Below are 27,616 nucleotides of genomic sequence, written 5' to 3'. Positions count from 1 at the left end.
CTTTGAAATGATTTATGTCCTGATGTCCAGCGGTGTACGTGAGTGCGGAGTTAGTGACCCGCAGTCAGAATGGGCACAAAAGACAAAATATTTAATACCTGTTTCTTTAAGAAGTTGTTGAAGGGGTGGGTTGTGTAAACAGTCAAATGGATGCAATGCTTGGACATAAGCACACATGCATGTGCAGGAATACAGATGATACTTAAATGTGCAGTCACGGCTATCTTCCCCTCTCACTTCTCTGCAGGGATACTGATCCAAGGCTTCATTTTCTTTGATACTGCTCTTTGTATTCCCTGTAAAAGTCCTTGTGACGCAGTTTAGTATGCAGAGGCAGTATTGCGTTAGCCCCAGGACCGCAGGAATGTGAAGGAATCATGGTAATAGAGGACAGACTCTGAGGACGTGGAATACACTGGAGGATTCCAGTATTTTAGTGAAACTCCCCTTGGACACGACATGTTATATAACACTTCAAATTGTTTATCAGTTTCATACAAATAGAGCATCAGAACAGTGTATATTAGCTCGGAAAGGATGATGGATAGTTCATGTTGTTGGTGAACGCCTTGTCAACTTTAAACCTTGACTATTTATCCCAGTTTCAAGCCAAATTTTCGAACTCACTCAAAGCATTTTACCAAAAGGAAACTCGATAAAATAGCTGACAGTGGCCCAGAGGCTATTCAACTATTTAGTTCACACAGACTGTCCGATGCTGCTCTGGGTCTATTCAACCCTTTTATTGAAGAAGAGCTGCAACTGTTGCAAATTTGCATCGCTGCCGGTCTGAATAGTTTTGATGCAAAAAAAATTTGTGTTGTCTATTAGTCCCACCCCCCGGTGTATAAAGGCCTTGATCGCTGTGAATCCAAGGAGACTACAACTTCCATTCTCTGCTGTAACCCGGCCTACATTAGAACCTTTTAGAGTCACTCCAGGTATGTTTCATACCTGGATTTGTGCACAAGTTTAGCAGCTCCCCTTGTCCTTCAACACATATGTTTTATCTTTGGATAAAGCAGAAGCTGTATTCCTTCAGGAAGTTGAATGTGTGCCATTTTTGTGTGTGCAACCCAAGAGGAATCAAAACATTTTGGACTGAAAAGGTAATTCCTCACAGAGAGCAAAAAGCGAGCACATCATCCATTAAGATTCAAATTAGTTTTAAATTGCTTTCCCATTAGTCTCTGAACTACTTGGACGGATTATTGCAGTAAAATAATATTTTATTAAATGATAACTTAACATTTATAACGACAGGTTATTATAGACTGAGGAACCAATTGAGCCATACATGTCCAGTTGTAAATGTTTAGTTTGGTTCAGATGTTCTTACCAGAATATTTTTTGTTTTTTGTCATCAAGTTATCCTGGAGGAAGGTTTACACAACCTGGCAGCCCAAAACACAACAAAAGCATGAAGAGAACTCTGTTCTGAAGTTTGCAGATGACGCCACCATCATTGGCCTGATTATAAACGGCGATGAGACTTCATATAGGAAAGAAAAACAATCTTGCAGACCGGTGCTTAGAGAACATCCTGCTGCTCAACGTCAGTAAAACCAAGGAGCTGATTGTAGATTTTAGAAAAAAGGAGGCGAAGACACACAAGTGAACAGTTTTAAGTTCCTGGGAATCAATCAGCATCACAAACAATGTGTCATGGTCCTCACAGATCTCCATCCTGGTGAAGAAAGCTCGTCAACTCTTTTACAGAGGCGCAATAGAAGGCTTCCTGGCTGGAAACATTACAAACTGGCGTGGGATGTGCACGGCTCAGGACAGGAGGGCGCTACAGCGGGTGAGTAAAACCGCCCTGAACATCATTGACACCATCTACTAAGCATCAGTGGTAGTGGGGACAAGAGGTGCCTGCGAAGAGTTAAGTTAAAAGGTCAACACATCCTCTTTAAGTTGCTAAACAACCTGAAATTATTTTATTTTTCTAGATTCCACGTGAGACTTTTTATTGTCACTACAATTGGTCTAGATGCTAAATTACAGATGCTTCTTTGCCATAGCAGGAATAAAACAATATACACTTCAAACCCTTAAAGGAACAGTTTATAACATTTAGGGGGATTAATTGGCAGCAATGGAATACAATATTCATAACTATGTTTTAATCGGTGTATAATCACCTAAATCTAAGAATTGTAGTGTTTTCGTTAGCTTAACAAAAGCCATTAACCCTCTATGGCATCAAACTACCTTTTTGGACCTCACACCTCCCTTTTAATTGTTTTTAACTTGAAAACAGTATATATATTATTACCAGACATGTCTGTGTCCCATGAAATGAGGGAATGAAGTGGGTGTGACCTTTTGTTTGGGAGTGAAGCACTCTTTCCAGGAAGCAAAGCAGCACAGGACACAGTGCCACCAATTGGTTCACTCTAGCTTTTAAATTGAAATATATTTATACAAAAAAAATGTATGCATGCACATTATATTGTAAAAAAGTGTGTTTGATTGCCTAATGACTTATTTTGATTTTATTTATATACTAAAATTGTGTTTTTTTGTTCGCTGCCTTGGGGCAACATTGTGCAGCTAGACCACTTATGTTCAGGCAATATCCTGCTATAATGTGGAGATGATAATTATGACAATAGTCATTGTTTTTACTTTACTACACAGCAACATAATATGAGGGCAAGGTACATGATCAGGCAGTTAGGATCATTTTAGAGAGACAATTAGGAGGTCAGGGGTCAGTCAGGAGAGTAACGTGTGAGTGTAAATGTGTAACTGTTTGTTTGCATGCATGTCAGTAGATGAAGAGGGTAAATGACACATTACAATTTCTGCTTCCTGCTTTCTTAAAGGGGAATGCTTGTCTGTTGAATGACACAGAGTCTGTGGATGAAGATGGAGAAGTGGCAGAGGTTCCACGCCTATCCTGGTGAACGCCCCACAATACTTCCTACGATGCTTACCCAGAACATCAGGGTCCTTCCAGATGCGACACACACAAGATGGTAAAATTAAAACAATGACTATGGCCATAATTCTTACACACACACACACACACACACACACACACACACACACACACACACACACACACACACACACACACACACACACACACACACACACAGAGACACACACAGTGGATGTTGGTTTACATGTTGATGTTAACATTAAACTTTTTCTAAATGCTATAATATTGCTTGTTTTCCTTATTCCTTTTATCATAAACTATAAAAAACCTTGTTGCGGTACCCTCTTGGCACGTTGTTGCCCTGAGGCAACAAACCCAAATCTGGCTGGGGGGGGGAATCAATTGTTAAACGACTGAACTGTTCACTGCTTCAGGTGGTTTGAAAGGAAACTGAATGTATCATGACAACTGTCACAAAGTGCATGATCCTCTGTTTGATGCTGTCTCTGTATGGGCTGAAACACGATGCCCACAACCTAACTGCTGCAAAAACATCATTCAATATTGATCATTAGCAGATAAAAAGCTAGTGTACTTCATCTAGCATCTATTATTCATGGGCATCCTTTACCCGTGATATGCGGGCTGACTTCATAACACTTAATGTCTCATTTTATTGCACAGTTCACTTAAACAGGCGGACAAGATTTCAGTGCAAAGGTGCAACAAGTTCACCACAGTAGATGTGCAAGTTGAGCGAACAAAATAGAACTCTGGTGTTCAGGGAAAGAGTACTATGTCATACTCAAGTAAAAGTACGGTTAATGTAAATACATATTACTAAAGTAAAAGTACTTGCATACAATTTTACCTTTTATAAAAGTAGGTCAGTTAAAACACTGACCTACACTTATCCCACACTTATCCCATACAGCACTACACAACAAAAATAAACATTTTTGGTATAATGCACACACATTAAATGTTCTTGAACATGAATGACAACAGAATCTGAAAATGCTAAATGTTATTAGCTTTGTAGTTCTTTCATGACCACTCAACACATGTTGATAAAATCTGAAAACATTTAGCGTCAAACAATACATTTCCTGACTTCTATACACTCATATTAATGTACAACTTTTGATCGTTATGTACAGAAATATTCAGAACAGATTTACCCACACGGACAACGACTAACGTTCCACAGGTTAGTCACTCAAAAAAAAAAAGGATTTCACTTGATGCTTCGCTCTTCACGTCCCGCTAGCTTTCTCTGGAGTAGAGTGCCCTCTAGTGGCTTTGGTGGCGACAGCATTTGTCCCACTGTATGTAAGTTGATGTTGTACAAGTCTCTCTTTGGTCATGTGACAAGACAAAGTAATACACAATAGCTTTCTTTTTGACCTCTCTACTTTTCCAATGTAATAGCCTATAAGTACAACATGAGTAGTAATTACTAGACATAATACTGTGCACTTGTGTCTTAACTGCCTTACACACACCTCACCACTGGATGATCCACTTTACAATGTCAACATCTAACATTTTAGCTAGATTCCAGCCCTGACCCCTAACAAGTAGATGCCCGTTTTTTTTTTGACGTATCACAAATATGTTTCAAATGAGTCCACGAAGGTTTACGTTGGTTGGGAGGTCAGGGTGGTGGATGGACCACAAACGCGGGGCTTTTACTCAGGAGACTGTTGCTTGTGTCCCATGTGAACAGAGTACTTTTGTTGCCTGAACATAATCAAATACTTTTGTTGCAGTCATTTAAAGCCAAACCAGGATGTTATTTTACTAGACCCAACGACGTAGCGTCGTGTCCCGTTTTTTTTTTGTTTTGTTCCTTAATCACCCCTATGATGACTTCATCACCAATTTCCATTGCTGTGCATTTTGTGCCAACATTTAATTGTTACAGTACCACAACTGAATTCATTACTTCAACTCCTGTTAAAGTTACACCCAACATGCCGTTGTGTCATGATCATCTGTTTGCCTTTTGATAGTTAAAGGGGGAATCCACTGATATTACATGTCAAAATCAATTTGCTAGTTAATAGACACTTTACATATTCATTTTTAATTATGTCTTGACATTATTGTACTGTTTATTGCTATTCACCAATCGCCAAGTCAAATTCCTTGTATGTGGAAACTTACTCTGCAATAAACCGTTTCTGATTCTGAATGGGTGAATAAAACTCAAATTGTAAAAACTGCTGAATAATGGCTCCTGTGAGCTTTGTCACGTCTATCATAAATAGCCCCTCATGATGTCATAGTGATGTCATCAGGGTTATCTCAGCGTTGTCTTGGAGACTTGGGCCCAATCCCAATCTTCACACTCAACGACTCAGACTTTGAGGCGTGAAGGTTTAGGGCTGTCCCACTGTCAAATCGTTGAGTGTCTCTCGCAGACATTTTGAGCCCTTTATGAACACGTTTCCGTAAGTCAGCATTAAGTGCAGACTTTGCCCAAGGAAATTACCCACAATTCATAGCAATGTGATGTTAAACACAGGGTTACCAGTGGAAGCATGGAGGTGTAAAAAAAGGTAAACAAAGAGGACGGCAGGTGTGTGTTCAGCCTGGAATATTACATTTACTCAAACATTAAGAGGATGTTTATTTATTCATCAAATATGGAATTTAGTCATTGAAGCTGTTTTGACAAAAATAAGTAAATAGATTATTTGAAATGACTCACAATTGTACATCATATTTTTTGACGTTGTCATGGTAACATTAAATGTTGCAGCAAAGAGCTGTCCTATTCATATTTACACCATTTAAAGCCCTTTCAGTCTCACTCAACCCTTTAACAGGTGATGTCAGTAGGTCCCTGAGGGTCAGGGTTTAAGACCTGGGGGACATTGGGATTTGGCCTTCAAATGTATGACAGAAAGCCTGCAATACCAATTAGGGGCGTGGAGTTTGAAAGACTTGCCATTTACCAGAGTTGCATTATGGGATGTGTAGAAAGCATGATCTGATTGTAAGGACTAAAAGTTAGGATATTTAAGTCTGTGCTGTTCTGATTCTGGCCAATCTTTTTTTTTTATGTCACTCGCAAATCTTTCACCTTTATTGAAGTGTAAATTGATGGATGATTGCCCCTTGTAAAGGGGTTTTATCCATCCTAATCATAAACGTTTTTTGATGTTAATGTATGGAAACTGATAGGAAAGAAAAGTTAGAAAAATGAAAAAAAAGGAAATTATAAGCTTGATTATCAAACGACTAAAAGATAATGTTTGAGTTAAAAAACTCTATCAGTATCACCCTGACCATGATTTCCTCATGGGTTATATGATTTGTTATTCCTTTACCTCCATCTAGCGGAATACAATTGTAAGTACAGCACTGAGAAAGCTGTTTGGGCTGAACACTGGAATGGCCATGCGGTCATCAAATAAAAGAATAAATAAATGCCACTGGAAAGTGGTCTCAGACAATATCTGCGTTTGAATCATTTTAAGATTCATGATCTCTTTAAGCCTGTGTTTATTGGACCTCATTAACATCTAACACATTCCAGTGTCTGCATCTTCTGAAACATGTCATTAGTCATCAAAAGTCACATTTATAAGCAGCTCTCATTAGTTGAGTTGTTAAAGAGGGGCCCGCGGTTATACCCCAAACAGAACATCAAAAAGAGTCAAATGACGTGATTTTCACATTTTTTTAAATTTACTTTTATTGTAAAGGTGGTTTCTTAGAAAATAGTCACGTGATACAGAGGCAACGAAATCAAGAAAGAGGCCTGAAAACAGACAAGTGTGAAGGCAATAAAGTCAAGAGAACATCGACAGAAAATAGAACTTTGGTGATGACATTCTTAATAAAACAGAAAAAAAAATGATAATCATAAAAAAAAAAAAAGAAGAGATTTTACAGATCGTGGCAACTCGATGGAAAGCGCAATAAAAACAACACGTGTAAACATAGTGTGTTGTAACCAAGGCCCCAGTAACAGTCTACTGCGTGTTGAGCTGTCCTACACTCTTTTCCATACAACCGCTTTTGCAGCCAGATCCGGTGCAGCGCAGAACACACACGCGTGGGACGCTCGTCTCCGTCTGTTTGTGTTCTTCAGACACAATCATTATAGCGATGTGTTTTAAGACAACATCTACGGCAAAGAAAGCATAACGTCCAAACCAAACGGAATCACATACCACATGCTAACGGAAGATCTGCCGACGAGAGTGAGCGCTATCGCGGGTTTAATGCTACATCAGCTGAAATGACAAGATCAACAGCAGTACAGTATATAAAGACTAATTTTAACAGTAAAAAACATCTCTATTTAAACATATCTGCCTATTAGGGAATGTGGTTGTTTTAGTACTTACATAGTAGTGTCATTTATAAGTGTTGGTTAGATAGGAGATAAACAGTACATCCATCAAGACAACAGTCTTTAGAGAATTCCTGTGTGAGCGTCTATGTCTTGCAAAAAATTAAATATCCAATATCTTCAGTTAATGCTTTTTCTTCTCAATAAGGTGACAGTTTGCAACTTAAAATTATCCATACTATGGTTGAAAGGGATTTTAAAATGACTACTCTTTTTCATACAAATGCTCTGTAGTGGACCAAAAACTCATCTTAGAAGTAAACTATCTTTGATTTGGGAGGGCCAACTGTGGCTAAGCAGGGCCGTCCTTTAATCAGAGGGTCGGCGGTTCGATCCCGGGCTCCGGCTCCGCTAGGCACATGTTGATGTGTCCTTGAGCAAGAAACTTAACCCCAAAATTGCTCCCGTAGCTGGGCCTACGGTGTGATAGCATCTGAATTGTAGGTCTTTGGATAAAAGCGTCTGCTAAATGACTGTAATGTAATGTGTTTCAATAATTTCCCTTCCGACTGATAGTGAGTTTATAAATATGATACTCAGCTATTGATTAAACCAAGCTTTTCCTTATCAGTGATTCAACTGATGACCCCTGACTTAGTGACACATATTATGGATCTTTCACATTATATTCAATTCATAACAATAACAGAATACAAAAAAAGGATAAACTGTACAATCAACCCAAATAGTGTGAAGTGATTGTGTTGATTAGGATGAATTTTGAGCAGATTATTTCCTGTGAATTTTCTAACCTTTTAATACATTTCTCTGCATTATGTAAAATAATTCTAACAACACAGGCTCTGTTGTGTTCAGGTCTTCGTTGTGCCTTTATGCTGTTTATATCTTAAATAATAATTTCATTTTCTTCACAGAAATGTCTAACACCCCTTAAAATCAAGGAGATTTGCAACACCCCAGGTTGGGAATCAGTGGATTAAACTGACCAACAGTGTTTAAAATAGTTCAATTAACTTGAGTACTTTCTTACTGTTGAAACACTACATCTCTACTTTGACTTAATTGCCCCTTTTCAATGCTGGGTTGAGTATATTTATATTGCAGTATCGCTTCTTGACTTGAGTAAAATATCCTATATATGTGTATATATATATATATATATATATATCCTATATATATATATATATATATATCCTATATATATATATATATATATATCCTATATATATATATATATATAGGATATATATATATATATATATATATCCTATATATATATATATATATATATCCTATATATATATATATATATATATCCTATATATATATATATATATATATCCTATATATATATATATATATATATATATATATATATATATATCCTATATATATATATATATATATATATATATATATATATATATCCTATATATATATATATATATATATATCCTATATATATATATATATATCCTATATATATATATATATATATATCCTATATATATATATATCCTATATATATATATATATATCCTATATATATATATATATATATATCCTATATATATATATAAAACACACCAATACACCTCTGGGAGATGAACCCTCTGCATTGTTGTCATTTACAGATTACTTCACACCTATTCTCAACAGCTATTTGAACATGAGTACGAATCAGAAGAAAGTTTATTCAGTTGTATTACTGTATGTCATTTCAATGGCGAACTACAGCTACGAGCAGACCCGTGGGGATTGTTTATTCTCAGAAACTACGAAGCAGATTTTGGCCCCCTTACCCTCAATGGCAGAACTACTGTAAAACTACTGTTTGTTTCTGGTTGTTTTTTTTGTTTTTTTGCAGGACACAGACGTGACTCTCTAATACTTCCATTGTGGTCTAAAGTAAATGTCAGCCCTGGTAACTAAATGCCTACAATGGCTTTACTAAACCGCACATTATCATCTCCTCCCTTCGCCTCTTCTTACCTAAACTCATATCTTGTCTCCAATAAGTGTTAAACTAGCCCATCATCTCACCCCTCACCTCCCTGTACACAAAACGCTTTCCCATCACCTTCATCAAACAAACCCATATTTTTGACGCCTCACATATTTAACCTGTCGCTCCCCTCCCCCTCCTTTGTAGCTCAGCAGTACCCCCCCCCCCCCCCCCCCCCTCCCCCTAGCAGGGATGAACGTTACAGGCACGGATCTCCTTCCGGTCCTTGCAACCAGCCGTCAGGGCCCCTTTAGCTCTTTTCTTTGCCGCCATGAAGCGCTCCTGGATCCCCCCCTCACACGGTTTGGTGCAGTCCCTCCAGGCGGTCCACGGCTGCATCCTGCAACCTGAAACAGAAGGGTCTCAACTCTGGCTCTCATGTAGTCAAGCTAACGTAACAGATCGCTCCCAACCAACCTGGCTGCTCCTCGGCCGCCGCGTCTCTTCCCTGTTTGCCCCGTCTCCTTCTCTTTCCTCCTCCTGCACCTCCGCCTCCACCCCCACCTCCTCTCTCCTCCTTTGCTTTTGTCCGGCACTTCCTGATCTTGCACTTCTTCCTCTGGATGGTCTCGGGACAAGCGCTGCCTCCGAACTGCGGCTCCAGTTTGACCATACGGGTCCGAATGGTGTGTCCTCTGCCGCAGGACTTGTTGCACTCGGACCATTCGGACCACTCGGAGACCATGCAGTCGACGGCTGGAAGGGAGAACGGAAAAGGAATGGAGAACGAGAGAAAACGAGGCCAGAAAATGAAATGTCAAGGAACAAATACAAGCACAGGAAATATTTCATGGCATATTTCTTCTAGTGATTGATAAGCTCAAAATCATGTTTGTCAGTAGTGCATGTTCCAATTTTAACTGTTCCTCTGCCCTTCCCTCGAGGTGTCATTCCATTTCACTGAAAGCTCAAGTGAACCTGTGTGAGATGTAGGAGTCATGTGCATTCATCTTACCCAGAATGCAGTAAACTAATGAATTATCAGTAACCACTGGACAATGTGAGACCACATTTGTGTTAATCCACACTACGTAAAAAACTTTATTCAAACAAGATGGTCTCATTCTCAATAATGCCGGCAAAAAGCGAAACAGCGTTACTGCTATGAATGGAAATAAGACGAACATAGAGCCGCCAAAAGAAAAAGCCTCATCACTTTATCCTATGAGACATTAGTGTGAAATTGTCATGATTAGCAGATAAATTATTGAGTTAGGGCCAAAGACATGTTGGTGCCAAATTTAAAGAAATTCCCTCCAGGCGCTCCAGAGATATCGCGTTCACAGGAATGGGACGGACGGAGGGACGACCCGAAAAACATAATGTAAATGAAACATGATAAAAAGTGACGGGTGAAACAGGCAAGAAATGAGAAATGACACCTCAAAATGAACAAGCGTAAAAAGAATACATATGAAACAAAACCTTAAAAACGCAAACCAGGGACGTTAGGGCGACAGTATATAAATCAGTTTGTGGAAAAAAGTTCAAGTTTAAAAAGCTAAGGTGAATGCACCTATGATTCTGAAAGTACAGCGCAGTAAGTTGTTCGAGGCTACCTCTCTGGATCTCTCCTCTCTGTGACGGTTAGGAATGAAAAAGCAGCAGCTCTGTGCTTCCGGTACTCACGGCACTCGGGAAGCATGCACTTCTCCGTCTGCTCCAGCTCCTCGGAGCACCCCGCAGGATCCGACTTCAGCATCCTCTGACGCGTTCGCAAGCCCAGCCCGCACGTCACGCTGCAATCGCTCCAATCGGACCAGGGTGACAGCATGCAGGGGATGCTATCTGCAAACGATACAGGTGTGCAAGCATGCATGCTACAGTTAAGTGGGCTAATTATTGCTAATTACATAATGAAGCTGGAACCTGGTTCATGCTCATGTGTAGTATCTCTGTCATCAGTTGGCTCATTTACAACAAACGCTCATGTAACTAGAATTACTGACTCATGGTTGTATGCCTCTGCAAACCAGCCAAGTAGCAGTTTAAGGTCATCACTTCAGTATTTTATCCTATTAGACATTTGTGTTAAATTGTCATTATTGACAGGTCGCTGCCACTACCAGAGATGTATACGGCGTCTCTACATCACTCCTCCTCATTCCAAATATGGTAACTTCTGTTTATCGGTTGCGAAAAAAACCAACATGGCGAAGGCTGTAATCCAAGATGGCGACAGCAAAATCGCCGAACTCGAGGTTTCATAACGCCAGTCCACAAACCAAAGCCGGGTTTCTAATGCAGATAGTGTCTCCTCAGTGTAGGTGGGGTTCTCAGCTGATCGCCGTAGTGACAGGACCCTCGGTATATCATTTCAACCCTTAGACATTGGAAACATTGGAAACGTTTGCATTTTGTCAATCGTAAGGTGTAATGCAGGTAGTTTTGCGAGCTGCCAATTTAAAAAAGATTGGTCAAGAGAATTAAATATTGCTGTCAACATTGCTGGTATGTCTCGTGTCGCGCTAGTGACGGTTCTCTCTGACTAATCAGTGGTCTGCAGTGTTTTAACTCCACCTTCTGGTATCGGCTCACCTCGCTTGGAACCTGAACCGAGGTGGGACCAAGCACAGAGGGGATCTATTGGTACAATCCACAACTTTTGCTAAAAAACCTCTTATGTGTAACGAACTAAACTGAACCAGACTGCTTGGTTGAAACGTGCCACAAGTGGGTGTTTGTGGCAGATATAATTAAATTCCCTCCAGGTGTTCCTGAGGTATCGCATTCATGAGGATGGGACGAACCTGAGGTCACATTGACCTTTGACCACCAACATCTATAATCAGTTCACCCTACCAAACGGGCTCCAAGCCAAATATGAAGAAATTCCCTCCAGGGCGTTCCTGAGATCTCATGTTCAGGCATAAAAAAAACGTGTAATATGATAAAACCAAAGAAATGAAAGAAAATACATTTCACTTACGGCATTCTGGCATCATGCATTTCTCCACTTCTGCCACCTCGGTCTTGCACATTGATCCGTCTATAGGGGGCATCTTCACCATGCGCTCACGTCTTCTCATGCCCAAGCCGCAGGTTACGCTGCAAGGGTCCCACTCAGCCCACTCGGTCACCACACAGCTGCTGGGTGCTGTGGAGAAGAACACAACACCAAAAAACACATTTAGTATTTCGGTGTTTGCCGATGTTCCACCACAGAGATGTCCAGCTTTGGATTGACTGCTAAACTTAGCGTAACTAACTGAACAGTGCTTGTTAAATTCCATTTTGGGAGCTTGTATACCCGAACCGACTCACTGTCACAATAACCTGTCAAGGTTTTGTTGTTTTGGGGATTACTGCAGAAAAGGAACATTTAAATAGTGCACCTATTTAGATGAAAAAAAGACACACATGTACACAACTCATATATGCTTAATGGTTCATATGTGAAAAGACGTTAACAAATCAAAGTCACTACATCGTGGAAGAACATTAAAGTCACTTATGCAATTGAAAAATAAATTAAATTATTATTATTGTTTTTTAAATTCTCAACAGAAACATAAACATAGTCACACAGCAATACAATAGAAAAAGGCCTCACAGCATTCATCGTTGACGACACACTTCTCCGTCTCCTCAGTCTGGAGCTGGCAGAGCGAGCCGTCCTCAGGATACTGTTTGACATACCGCTCTCTAGACCTCATCCCCATCCCACAGGACACGCTGCAGGCCGACCAGCTGATCCACTCCGACATCATACACGTCGAGGGCTCTGTCCAACAGGAAAAAAAGATAGACGCTTTCAGAAGAGCATCCTGACATTTTAGTTCCATTTCTTTTCTCTTTGCTGGTTTATTATTAGAAAAGGTTCCGGGTTTGTACTTGAGCTGTTCAAAACAAAAAAAGGTATCATAATTTGCATGTGTGGATTTCAAGAGAGAAGAGAAACAATGAGACCAGATTCAGCTCTGGAGAAGCACATTGTTTTATGATCGCTTCCTCAGTGGTTCCCTCACCTGAGGACATTATATTCTTAGTCTGTCAATAGGTGTATTGGTATATTTCTTGGTGTAGGTGTGAGAATAGCTGCATACATAGTAAAGAATATTATATTAAATATCTGCCAATAAACCCCCCTAAATGTTACACACTGTTCCTTTAAGTCTTTGTACTTGGAAGTCCCAATGTAAGTCTATGGGGGAAAAAAATCTTTTTGGGCACAATGGGCTCACGTGACGGACCTGGAAGTTGTGATTCCATGGTTCGGCCACCACGAAAATTGGCTTCGCCCTTGGGGGCTTGGTTGAACCCAGGTCCTCCGGTCTTCCTTCATGCCACACCAGACTCCCCTCTAACAGCTTCTCGGATTTGAGTCTGTTAAACTTTCAAAAAAAGCTCTTCCTCGGAATGTGCTTTGGCTCTCTTTTTAATAAGGCAAGTTGCCTGAAGGACAGTCCTATTCACAGCATGGGCCTGAGGGAGTGAAAGTCAATATGTATGACCCCCGGCTGGTATATCAGCTGAAAAGTGAACTGCAGCTTCTCTGGCTTTAACAAGGCTCCACTTTTGTGTATTTCATCACTATTAGCCAGCACTGCGCTTGGAGATCTCCCTATCACTACCTCACTATAGGAGTCTAACCGCGCTTTGATGCCGTCTCAGTAAACACCTCTTCTGAGAGGGGGAGCCCTGGTGCAGGTACTGAAAGTGAGTCAAGACGATGCGATTATGCGAGAACAGGCCACGTGTAAATCAACAGAAAGCGGCATTGCTTACCGGCTGTGGCCTAATAAAGCAGAACTGAGCGAAGTATTGATAAAAGATACGGGTATATCCGAACTCCTCCAGAGAGCCAAAGTGTTTCCCAGGAATATCAATCAATCCGTGAACCCCGCAATTATCAATCTCCCGCCGCATGCTAATGGTGCTCTAAATGAAAACAAAGGAGGTGCTCCGCAGCAAAAAAAAGCCATTGCTGTCTGATATATCGATAAGAACAGTTGGGTGTGTGTGTGTGTATGAAGCTCTGAGGGGAAGATGGGCGCTGACCGCTCTCAGCGGTCAGCGCCTGTCTTTTGTGACAGATCCTCTCAAAGTAACCATATCAACTTCAGGTATGTGTGGGCTTCACTGACTTTCCCAGTCAGCTCCTGGCTCCTTCTGTTTCACCTGTTTCTTCACAACAACAATCCCAATGGTCGCGCAGTGGCTACACAAACAATTCCACAAGGCCATGAAATATAAATGAGGCAGCGGCTTTGTGTTTCCACCTGCAGATCAGCCAAAATGAACCATTCACTTTGGGTTTTAGTCGCAACGGGATGAACACCTGAGCTTTAATCTGCCTATTATTTTGAGGGCTCACTGATCAAAGGAAAACAAGGATTACAACAAAAATAAATGCAGTCTTTGTTTTTTTTAATGCTAATTTGTGCAATGAAGTGGGACAGAAGACAATAATACCATTGTGTTTGTGGTCATGCAATAGAGTTTGGAGGTGAAAAAAATAATAGTTTTTCAGCATATCGTTTAAAGTGTGCCAAAAACGTTTGTGTTTGTGTGATTATACACCTAGTATATTCACAACCTGCAATTCCAATTGTGAAATACATATATGAATGAAAAGGTGTTTTTGTTATTCTTGTTACTCTCACATTGTTACAGGAACGTGGGATGAACTAATAAGAACGCGCTCTGCAGTCTTTGTCTGTTTGATGAAGGGGCGTAACGCTCCCCGCCCGACTGCGGTACGTTTGTAAAATATTTGGCCACCGATTGGTTAACGCCACACGCCCAACATAACTGAAAGATTGGGTGCCCTGTCTGTAGTAATATCCTACATATCCGTGAATTCCGGTACATTTTATGAACCTAAAAAACACAAGTTTAATGTCTACCATTAGTCCCCAGGGACCTGAGTCCTGCCGACACCGCCGAGTGTGTAGAGCTTCAGAGAGCCGGGGATGATCAGATGACAACATTCACTCTCAGTGGTTTCCCTGACATGAGAAACACTTTCAAAATACTTGGGAAAAATACAGTACACAGAGCTACCTACAGTACCGTATGGGGCCAAAGCTTGTGCCGAGTGGAAAAGTCATGCCACGCCACTGAAGTGTATCCTGTATACTATTAAGAACAAGACAATGGAGGATATCTGGTCAGCCTGCCACTAATTATGTCAGGGCTGCAACATTGTTTTCAATTTAGAATGGTATTCACTTATATTATAGATGTAAATGAGCCCGGTCACATCTGATTGGCATGAAATGATGATAAATGAGATCTTTAGTCCGGAAAAGAAAATAAATAGTTTTCTACGACTGAACCTCACAGTATTCACAACGTGAAAGGAAGGTTGTGTGTGATAATATAAATATATATATATTTCTGTATTTTTTCATATCAAATCATATTTGGCAGAAAAGTTTTTTCCCAATATTGTGCAGCTCTAATCCGTCCTGTTTAAAGCATGAACGTCGGAACCGTTACCATTCGTAGACCACCACCGTTAGTGTGGCTAACCATCGTGTTTAGTATTTTATATTAATCATATATAATAATAAATCAACGCAGCACAAGTGCCGCTGATCACTTACGTAGCACCTACAATGGAGCAACTTGCTCAAGGACTTCCCTACCTACATTTACCCAGTAAGTGCAGTGATTAACAACTATACTCCCCACCCCCCTACACTCTCCATCCTTTACTTCTGATAAGGACACTGAGCTGTACATGTGTGTTTTTACCATCAATGCTGCATCCCGGCCCCATGCAGGGCTGGAAATCTTGGGTGTGGGGACACGGCACGCTGAGGTCCAGCTGGGCCTTCAGCATCCTCTGCCTCATCCTGCGTCCCTTTTCGCACGTCGCGCTGCTACAGGCCGACCAGGGAGACCAGCCCGAGTAGATGCATGTCTCTGGTGTGTCATCTAAGTGAGAAACACAGGAGCCAACAAAGAAAAAGAGGCATTGTGATATGTCCTTTGGGCTGACACTGATTATTTTACATCGTACCCACAGGTGATCACTGCAGATACTGGACCAAAAGAGGCCACTGAGTGACATTTGAAGAGGGGGAGAGCAGAGTGTGATTTGTAAATGTCTTGCCCAATTATCAGCAGTAGCTGGAGCTCCAAGAAGTAGCAGGGGGACTGGCTTCAATTAAAAGTGCTCTCTTGGGGGTTCAGAGAGCCAGAGAAATTGAGGGAGAGAGAGAATATACCGTCAGGCCTCGGGGACGAACCTTAAGCGGGTGCAATTCTCCGGGATAACGTATAATGACAGAGGAGAATGAGGGAACAAAGGAGCCGGAGATGCAGAGAGGAAGGGAAGAGGACAGACGGGGCTGATGCGTAAGTGAAAGCAGTGAGGCTCCGCAGTGGAACAAAAAGGGGCCAGCCTCGTCTTGGTAGTGTCATCTCACACAGAGAAGACGGGAGATGGCGGAGAAGGAGAGGACAGGCAAGAGTAAGAGAGGAGGGAAAGGAGCAAATGGTCTCTGTCTGACTGAGGAAGACATTTATTAGCCGGTGGGAGATTCTCGTTAAGAAATTCTGCAGCGTGGGCAAAATGCTGCCCCCTTCCCGAGGCCACTTAAAATAGGCTCTAAGCGGCAATGTACTACACAAACACCGTCATGCACGGGTCTGTCTTGTTTAGCCCATCTGCTGGTTAACAAGCAGGCAGGGGACAGCTCATTTAGCAGGTTTAAGGTCACAGCGCTGATCCCGGTTCTTGCTAGAAAAGAACATGGTCACAGTTTTGAACATGTGGTTAACTTTGTAAATTCAAGCAAAAGAATGTTTAGTAAAAAAACAAGGTGCGGCTTGAAATAGGTATATTTGTTACCTAATTTAAGTTTCGTACATAACTTAAAATAAGTAAATGTTGCCTTTTTATTTCTGTTGTCACCTGTCTGTCTTGAAATTGCCGGTCGACTCTACCTGCATGCTTGTCTTTTATTGTTGTTTAGCTGTGTCTGACTGATTTATGTATTTCACATACTCTGCTAGCTTTTATGTTTTGTGCCTCTGACATGGATGTTTTTTAGTGTCTAACAATTGCATCATAATATTGTCTTTAGTGCATGTTTCTATTTTAACATGATTATCCCTTATTTTATTTGCTTTGTGTGTGTTGACTTTGAGAGCCTCTGTGTTAGTTGTTAGTTTTGTTGTTAATACTTGACAATGTATAAGAGTCTCCTGAGTGATGATACTACGTATATTAATATTCTCACTTTTTTTCATTGTTTGTGCACGCAATATTGTATAACCTTTTAAATTTAATCTTACATTCTGTTTTTAGGTTTATTTTGTAACTTCTGCCTCTTGGGACTACAGATGAAAAATAGCCTTTTGGCTAACTGGCGCATTTACAGAAATGTTTTTCTTAATGTGCACTGTCCCTTATCAAATAAACCAATACATAAAATAAACACAGGACATGAAGGTCTCCTGGGTGAAAGTCCTGAAGTGTTTGTTTGACACTCTCCCCTACGCAGACTCCCGCAGAGTACGAGTACAAATGTGTTTGAGGAACGTCAAAAACCAATGGAGAAAATATTTTCCCTCGAAAAGTAATTTATAATGCAGTTTGCAATTTGTTGTATAGGAATGTTCGTTTTAGGAGGCTGACATTTTCATACATGCATTCATTCATGAAAAGTGGTATAAATCTTAAATAAATAATATGTATAAAATATATGTTATATAATGAAATACTATAACAGTGAACATCTTGCATATACATTGTATACTGATTTCGTATGCAGCACTGCTGAAACATCGTTGTCCAAGAGTGACAGGATCTGTGATCCATGGCAGGATATAAAGTATATATAAAGTGGTTGATTGGGACAGGACTTGTTCTCTCTGTGTTCTGATTACCTAACCTGAGCCCATCTGTGACTCTATCTAAACCACTTGTGTCTGTAATGAGCTATGTGTGTGTCCTGGAGCGCCATGCGTCCCTGAATCCCCGCGGTATCCGCTCGGTCTGTAAGTGGATAGTTAACGTGAATGTTTTGCACACACATAGTGAATTGAAGAGTTCAAAGAACATAAAGGAATGCAATATCACGTAATGACAGGGTCTGAATAAAACACTCCATCAAGCCCTTAAAGTGAATCCATTATATCTTGTTAGGGTCTTTCCCTGAAGAACTTTAATCAAGAAAAGGTGTGTTTACAGTAATTAAATCAGAGTAAAAGGATTTATTTCCCCCAACCATATGAACGTAGCAGGATGGCCAGAACTGGGGCCATTTTATGTGTACCGTTGCCACTGCGACCGTTGTAGCGGGCTGACTTCCGTATAAACTAAACAGAAAAACAACTTCAACAACTTAATGCTTCGTTACTAGCGGAGTTGGCCAGTTAGCTAGCTAATTCCACCACATTTTTGTGGAGAATTTCAGTATTAAACGCATTATTAGTAGGATTAAATAACACCCCTAGTGGTGAGTAGAAGTGTCACAATAATAAATATGTTAGTCACAATATGTTTCCATATGGAATGTATTATAGGTTTACAATATTCTTACTTATAGAGGATATTATATGTTACAGTATATTAACTCATTGAATGTATTAAATCATAGAAGTATAGTCACTGTAGGTATTAAAACACTAAGAATAGTTTTGAGGGTCAGATAGGGATTCTGAGTGAGGTGTCAGACATGCAGCAGCAAATGGAGGCGACCTCATCGATGGAGGATGGGGCCAGTGGGACGGTCAAATGCCAAGCTGACCAGCAGGACAGAGAGGAGGAGTCCAAGATGTTTTGCGAAGAGCCAAGATGTTTTGCTAAGGGATCGATAATGGGAGGGGACAGAATTCAAATGAAGCCAATCACTAATCGCCACGGAGGGTCATTCACACGTTTTATGACAGTATCGGACACTTTCCGACTCTCAGGGGATACAAAAGACAATGTTTTAGGGAGTTTACTTCAGGTCACTGCAGCTCTCATTTTCAGCTAACTGGCCGCGCCGGACTGTGAGGAGATGCGTGTATGTGGTCTCTGCTCTCGAGAACATTACTATTGATAGTTAATTCAGTTTGTAAGTGAACTTTGTGTAGTACATTAAATATTGTTTTTAATTTGAACCGGATCTAGCTCATTCTTCTGATGCGCGTGCGCAGTAAGAAGCTCGCAGCAGAAGAGTACCTGCGGCCTGCAGGCTCTCTCATCCTTTGTTCTTAAAAACCTAACACTTTTCATGCTACACTGGTTACAGGCTACCTAGCTAACTAGCCAGCCATCCGTCTCTACGGAGCTGCGTCCACTCTCTTCCCAGCCAGCTGCGACAAAACACTTTACCGCCAAACTGACGTGTGTTGTCATCATAACAACTAGCAACAATCGCCGTTTCCTTTCGTACCACTCAAATGACCACAGAAATCAGTTCAATGTCTACCTACTCCCATTTCATTTGTGTGGGTGTGTGCATTTACTGTACCTTCCTCCTTCTCCTGTCCAATATCAGCAACGATGTCGTCTATGGCGTCCGGGACCACGTTGCACTGCTCTCCCTGCACACAAAGAAAACTCATAGAAAAATATATCCAAAGCTCCTCACAAAACAAAACGATCTTTGAGCATGAAACTTTGATGATTACACTGTTATCTCTGTTATCTCAATAGATCACCATTGGCTGTGTATGAGAAAATGGTATTTTAGGAATTGTGTGTGTGACAACATGATTGAATTGCAATTATATTCTTAGTTAACCTCCATGCCTGTGTGTATGTGTGATCAACAGAGTTTAAATAGTTTGACACCATCATCACGAAGCAGTCTTGTTTAATCAGATACTTCGACGAAGTTGTTTGTTGTTGAAGTCCTGCATAAGGTGTTAATTGTACGTAAATTACATATCTTTTTAAAATTTTCATTCAAAAACGGCTCACATGTAGCAAGTTATTACATTTGTAGCACACTTGAAATTAATATAATTACTATAAATAGACTTGATCACATGAGTTTCAAGTAGTTTTGCAGAAGAGCCATCAGCTACAGCGTAAATTTGCTGGCGACTGTCACATCCAAGTTAGCCCAAATGGCGTTTTACTTGCATAATATAGTGTTGGAGCTGTACTTCCTATCATTGGTAGAAATATATATATGGTTATCAAAGAAGTTGAGTAAGTATTCCATAACTGTTGGAGACCAATACAATAAACGATAAAGTGGTTTTGTCGACAAGGTTGCAGTGATTGAAAGTTTTGTAAAAAGCTAATGCTTTTTTGCCAAGAAACACTCTGTATACGTGCATACCTACTTTTACATACTGCATTGTACCTTTCTAGCGATGCGTTCCACCACCAGCTTGGCTACAGAGGTAATTGCCCCTCCCTCTGGGTCGTAGAACGGGCTCTGGGGGTGGTCTAAACTGGTCAAGGGTCGGATCTTCTCCTGAGGAATAGTGGGCTTGTTTGGTGACTGAAAAAAAGCCGAAATAAGACGGAAAAGTGAGCAAAAAAGTGTTATATTCAAAGGTTAAAGCTGCTATACTCAGTGTGTTTTATAGTGACAATAGATCAAATGAATTTGTGTCATGTAAAAGGTTTTGCTTGCAGAGACAAACCCACAAATAATAATCGACAGACTCCCCTTAGCTCTACAGTGTGCTTTAGCACCTTTCAGCTCATTGTTTTGGTTTTCCCGTCTGCAACTTCACAGTCATGGTTCAGTCTTACTGCCCTCATCAGCGCTGTTTTCCAGCTATATGGTCAGCAAAGAAGCTCTATAAACTGACTTTATGCCACAACGGACGGATAAAGTTAAAGATATTTCCCACTGGAGACCAAAACAAAGCTAAAAAAAACTTGACTTATATTTGTCAAGTGGTCAAAAACAAGAATCCGAATGAATGCCAATGTTGCTCAATGACAGCTTGATAGGTAAAAAAATGCCATGTTTCTAACACAGTTGTCATAATAGCTTGCTAGCATAATAGATGCTACCAATAAAGATGACAATGATTTGAAGGGAGAGTATTCCCACCCTCTCACATTAGCATTGTGCAAATGGTGCACTTGGTGTTGCAACGGTTGGTGTGCTAGAGAAAAACATCTGCTCTTGTACCGTGTACTGAGTATGAAATACTACTCAGGGAGGGCAGTCTGAGTCTTCCACTGAGCAATGGTAAGAGTAATCAAAGGTAAACAGCCGAAATTTAGGACATGGGAATTATTTGTGGGACAAGAATACTAATCCAATAGCAGCGTAGTGTCTGCATGTCTGTGAAACACGCTTTTAGATGGAGAACAACATAATTTCTCTTGAGGGGAAGGGAACAGTGGAGCGGCAGTAATTTAAATATACAAACAAGAATTAATAAAAAGTAATAACATTGTAATGGGTGCATTCATTTTATACCCCAGTCTGACCTATAAGGGTAAGGTAGGTAGGTGTCAAGAGCCCTGAAGAGTCACCTGCAGCCACCGCTCTTTTCTTCTCTTTTCCTTAAACATGAATCATTCTCTTTGTTCTTACTCAGTGTTGTTTCAAGTTTCAAAGCAACTTAACATATGCAGGAGTACTAAATCAGACAAAAGGAAAGACATCCACAAAGGAAATATGAGAATGAGATATGAAGTTACATTCTCATCTACAGCGCTGTAACGGCGACGTTGATGATTCCCTTTGTAGTTAAAAGTTCACTAAAAGTACCGTCTCTGACTTTTTGGTTAAAAAACCTTATGTCAGAGACCGGGCTGAAGTGCTGTGGCCGCCATCGCTCCTCGTCTCGGGGCCCCACAAAAGCAAAGCTGACTCCGTCCACGCCGTGCAGCGAAGCCGTTTCCCCAGGGAGTTGGACAGCCTCACAAGCTTAGCCTCCAATGCCTCCAGTAGAGGGTGATAGTGTCAACTGTTTGAAGTGGATAATAGTAGAAGTCTTTTGGGTGCCTCGGCGGGTAGTGGAGGTTCACCGATGTAGTCTATCCTCCCCCATTTTTATGAATTGCGTCCTATCTATTCATGTTCATACAAATTGCCAGTTTTTTTCTGTAAAGTTGAATTTTATGATTATTTGACAGCTCTGACTTCGTGGGAAATAAATTCGTGCCACACCTTTTGAAACCCTAGAATTTTTACACAGCTCACAAATCGGCCATTTACCTCAGCGGAAATACTGCTGTTTAAATATGTTTCAAATACGTTCAGTTGCCTCTTAACTGCCTTAATTATTGTCCCTATGGTCACAACATCTTATAACTTGAAAAACACATACTATGTATGTACATTGACTACCGTATAAATATTTTCTCCAAAATAAGAGCTCTTCCGGAAGAGCAGGGACTTCACCTCTCTGTGACATACAGATACAGTCATCAACATCCCAAAAGGAAGCACAGCGATTGAATTAAGTGCAGTGGACTTTGACACAACCCGAAAACACAATGCCTCCGGCCACGGCTGTTGCCGTCACCCAAGCATTTCTGATTTAGTAAACATTGTAAACATGAGTGTATGGTCTCAATCACTAGTTTCAAGTCTTCTTCAATACAGCATGATGTTCATTTAGTAAATAATGCTCCCATTGGTGGCGCTACCTTGTTATTGACAGGTCGCTACCAGAGCCGAATATGGCGTGTCTACCACAACGTCTACAAACTCCTCAGTCTAAATAAGGTCCCTTACGTTTACCAGTTGCAAAAAACAAGATGGCGAGGGCTAAAATTCCAAGATGGCGATGGCCAAAATGCCCAACTCAAGGCTTTAAAACCGCAGTCCACAAACCAATGTGTGATGTCACGACAACTTAAAGCCTCTATTGGATGCTACAGCTCTCATGTTTCTACCATTGCCAACATACATCTGAACTAACCAGTGACATTAAGCTAGATTACCTCATATGTGACACCATTGTCAGTGCCTGCATCCCAGGGAATGAGGTCTGTCTCCAGCCTCTGGACCCAGCCACACTCCTTGGTGCAGAGGTCCTCTCCCGACAGCCCCACATTCCAGTCTGGGCTAGGCCCCAGCATGGTGAGGAAGGACATCAGGTGACGGGTTCGGTCCACAGAAAACTCAGCCGATGGAGCTGCACGCCTGGTGACATGGGTGGGTAAAGAAAAGACAAAAAAAAGGGAATTAAACAAAAGTTTATATCCAGATGATTAAATATTATAATGAGACAGCTCTAAGTCAGCATTTTTTTGTTAAATACTTGGTAAAGGGCTCTGATGTCAAGAACTCTGACTCGACTCAACCTCTTCTAATTGCTGCATAATTGAACCTCTGAAATGTCCAATTAGTGGCAGAAAATAGCTTATAATGAAATGTTCTCTCTCAATGTCTAAAAATCGATAGAATATAATAAATCACTCAAAGATGATAATAGGATAATTTCAAGTTTTTGTATGAAAAACAGTCTCGGTATCTTAATCATCACGTCTTAACCGAGACATACTGTAAGTGCAAACAAAACTTTTTTTGAACAACTTGATAACTTTACATGCAAAATTGAACAAAATCAGCTCATATTTCATGCTCACATGGAGTGTGTGATCGTGTGTGTGTGTGTGCATGCATGCAAAGATTGTCATTAGTAAAAATAATAGCGGCACAATGTATCGCGAATGACAGACAATGCTAGGAGGGGTAATTAAACAGATGTTTGGTGAAAGATACGGTACATTAGTGTGTGTGTGTGTGTTGGTGCTCATGCAGTGCTGGGGGCTAGAATTATGATCGGTTTCTAATTGCTCTTGAGCTAGTTCCAAAGAGTGCACAGGATGCCAGAGTGTGTGATTATTCAGCCTGGCTTTTTAAGAGCTGCATAAAGGAAGACATCATAAAACAATTAAGAATCATTTGTAATTGTTCAAGATCAAGAGCAGTGGATGTGAGCTGCTCGCCATTCAGGACATTTAGAGCGATTGTTGTGGCAGTAAATCCTGCATGATTATCAGAGACCCCAATCATCCCGACCACGGACGGCTTCGGCTGCTGCCGTCTGGCAAGCGGTATCGCAGCCTCTGGGCAAATAAACTAGGCAGCTGTTTTTATCAGGCTCACACAAGTATTTGCATCATTTGTAACATTATAGTGTATTTTATTACCATGTTATACCGTTTTATTGCTATTATGCTGAAATGTTGAGGAGCCAAAACAAAAGAATTTTACTCTCTTATACTTGACATGTAACAATAAAAGTTTCTAAACTATACATATTTTCTTACATAAAAACATATCTTCAGAGTATCGACATATTCAACGAAACAGGAATGTACTAGTGCTGGGCAAGTTAACGCGTTATTATCGCGTTAACGCATTCATTAATTAACGCCGACAATTATATTATTGCGCGTTAACGCAGTTTTTATTTTATTGTTATTAAGCGGACATTTTTTAACACAAGAACCGGGCAGCGAGCGGTGAACAGCTGTTTGTGTGACACAGTGGTGGGCCGTCAGGGCCTGCAAGGCCTTCTCTGCTGGCCTAAACAGAATCACAAAGTTATAGCTATTTTACAATTGAATAATTTTTCTTAAATACACTACATGTATTATAATTTATAAAAATATGTTTCCCATTATCTTATTTTCTCATTGCACAGCTACTGTCTTCCTCAGTTGCTCTGCTTCCAGTGCAGCTTATTTTAAGTAGAGCTTTTATCCAAGTCAGTTGTAAGAGTCATATGAAAAGAAAAAAAGAGTTTAAACTATTAAATAGACTGTCTCACTTACTCACAGCAGTTGGATTTAATCCTTATTTGAGTATAAAAGGAGTACTATGTTGTGGACTCCAGAAATGTTAAAAGAAACCACCCTAAATCTTTGGCTTACGCCCACTAACCCCCAACGTTTTTTTTTAACTTTGAAGTACTTATCCAGCTAATAAACATTTGATACCGCTCATAATGAAGATGTGATTCATGGAAAGGTCATATTAAAGATTTCTGCAACATGTTGTCACATATTGTTTCCATTGATCATTCAGCATTGGCTAAATTATGTAGATGTAGTATTTGTGATGAAATGTAATTTACGGATCACTGAGCAAGAATTCTGTGTATCTTCGTCTACTTCAGACAAAACAGATTATGTTATGCTTTTGAAGAATCTTGTTTTGAAGGAAAGTTGGGTAGCTTCTCAAAAGAAAAAAAAAAAAGACATTGTTTTGTGGGCCCCAAAAATGAAAATCAGCCTTGTTTTTAGCTTTCCATCCAGGAGATAATAGAGATTGTAAAGCACAATCCTGCTGAAAACGAGGATGAATAAATTAGGGAGACATACATCAAGAGCTCCAGTGTGGACGACATGTTCATGGTCAACTTGATGTCACATGTAGTGACCTCCATTGGTCAGAGAGAAAGGATTCAAAGTTGAACTGAAATTCAAACTCTCCTTATGTATTGTTTCAGTGAATATACGCTACAAGATATGTGTAAATATATGCTGTAAGGTCTGTGCACAAAGTATGATTCATTTTCCATTGTTCACGTTGTATAATGAACAATGTCAGTTTTGGAGTATTGCCTAATGTCATTGGTCTACTTGTGTTGATGTAAATGTTTTCTGCTAGTTTGGTAATGCTGCCTAAATGCGGTTAATGCTTTATCTGAGTTATTGTCGCATTGAATGAACACGTGCAATGCAATTCAGCACCAAAACATCAGCTTGTTACAATACACAACTTTAATAATGACAATTGAGTCAAGGAAGTCAAGAGTTGGAAACAGACAGCTTCAAAGAAAAAGTTGCCCGTTTTCAAACGTGTTTGCTTCAGCGATCAATTTATGGAGAGCTAAAGAAACAAACAAATATTATAAATAATGAACACAATATTTAACTGTCATAAAGTCATATTTCTGCCACTTTCCCACAGTTGAACATGAATAAACTGCTAATGAGCGCAAACACTGAATTATTTGTATGTAATGATTCATTATATATCAATTTATTTAATTAAGGCTTCTTAAACTATTTTGGTGAATGTTTCAGGCTCTCGTAGTTTTGTTGTCTAAACCTAATTATGATCTTTTCCTACTAAGTATTTTTATTGTATAAACCTAACTATGTATTTCACAATCTTTTCCTAAACCAAATTACGTAGTTTTGTTGCCTAAACCTAACTAAATATTTTACATTCTTTTCCTAACCAAGTAGTTTTGTTGCCTTCACCTAACAGAGTTTCCTTTAAAGACGGAACTTCATTTTGAAAAGACTGTATGCAAGTAAAGAGTTGAAATGTACACGTGTTGCTGGCGTTCGTAGGAAAACGCACCAAAAAACGAGGAGGTATTGTATGAATTGTATGACGATTATTAATTTGATTAACTAATCATCATACCATGATGATACATTTGAACACATTGGCAGCCCTACTTCTAACATAACATAACAAGTATTTTTACATCGCGCCAATAAAATTACAGCACTGATATTTCCAGTTTGACTCAAAAACTCTCTCACTGCCAAAAAGTAAATCAAACTTCTATTACTTCTTTTCGGAAATCTTAAGTGGGACTAAATAGTACACAAATCGAAACAGGCACCGAGGATATAGAGCGCTAAAATCTTAGCAAAGAAAATGGATGTTAATTTCAGTTTACGGTTGATTCCTGTTTTGTTTTTTTATTTGAATTTCCATCTCTCACAGAAGTGCCTCTCCCATTCAGTAAAAGTGACATTGAGTGATACTTACAGGTTGAGCGGCTGCCATGCCGGCCACTGAGCCTTAGTCTTAATGACAGTAAGTACTTCATCTCCCTGGGAAGAGAAAGAGACAGACACAGTGAAAGGGGTACATGAGGCAATTTGTCTCAAAATGAATGACTATAAAGCGAGAAAAAAAAGAGAGACATTGACAGAGAAAAGACCAAAATTGACAATTTGACATGACCGAGGGTGAGTACTCTCATCCAAGGACAGCAAAGTGTGTTCCACTTCTCGGAGGCTTATGAGCCTCTTATCGGTTATTGGGACAAAATGGCTCCGTGCTGTAGTGTTATTCTAGTGGGGAGCCGCACTCCCACCGCGCTCCTTCGTTTCTCCGCAGCATTACGGCCACTTTATGGACTGCACAACACATTATCTATCATTATGCATCGGACGAAGCCTTATTATTTGGCAGAAAGCAGCAAGACAAATAGTGTGGCGCTGCAGCTGATTAGAACAGAATGAGAAAGTCTGTATATATCCTTTCTGGTTGGGATATGCCCAAAAGAAAAATGCCTTTTATTCTCTGGTTGACTGAAGGTTTCACAGTCCCTTTGAAAGCCTCCCCTCTTCCCTGGGGCAGTGTGGAGAAAACAAGTGCATGTGTGTGTGTGCGTGTGTGTGTGTGTGTGTCTGTTTACAAGTCAGTGCCCATCCTTCTTTTTTGTAGCAGCCTGGGGCTCTGAGGCCTCAGACCTCACTTCGTCTTCTCACAAACACATGAAACACACACAAACACATAGATGGACACACACAGAT

General features: G+C 40.2%; 1 protein-coding gene across 1 annotated transcript in view; it reads right to left on the bottom strand.

The window, feature by feature from the left end:
- Positions 1-9,408: 9,408 nt before the first annotated feature.
- The window catches only part of LOC142965582 (spondin-1-like), a 102,583-nt gene continuing 84,375 nt past the window's right edge, over positions 9,409-27,616 (bottom strand). Inside the window, exons 7-16 of the mRNA XM_076106585.1 lie at positions 26,844-26,908; positions 23,042-23,243; positions 20,487-20,627; positions 19,644-19,716; positions 15,928-16,110; positions 12,779-12,949; positions 12,155-12,322; positions 10,855-11,013; positions 9,643-9,921; positions 9,409-9,572 (exon numbers count right to left, since the gene is read on the bottom strand). Of these exons, the coding sequence (XP_075962700.1) occupies positions 9,409-9,572; positions 9,643-9,921; positions 10,855-11,013; positions 12,155-12,322; positions 12,779-12,949; positions 15,928-16,110; positions 19,644-19,716; positions 20,487-20,627; positions 23,042-23,243; positions 26,844-26,908 (1,605 nt within the window). The remainder of the gene's footprint in view (positions 9,573-9,642; positions 9,922-10,854; positions 11,014-12,154; positions 12,323-12,778; positions 12,950-15,927; positions 16,111-19,643; positions 19,717-20,486; positions 20,628-23,041; positions 23,244-26,843; positions 26,909-27,616) is intronic.

The sequence above is a fragment of the Anarhichas minor genome, unplaced genomic scaffold, assembly GCF_050575085.1.
Source record: "Anarhichas minor isolate MPS153535 unplaced genomic scaffold, ASM5057508v1 ptg000034l, whole genome shotgun sequence".
Classification (NCBI taxonomy): domain Eukaryota; kingdom Metazoa; phylum Chordata; class Actinopteri; order Perciformes; family Anarhichadidae; genus Anarhichas; species Anarhichas minor.
The sequence above is the reverse complement of the archived record's forward strand: the minus strand, read 5'-3'. Positions and strand labels throughout refer to the sequence as shown.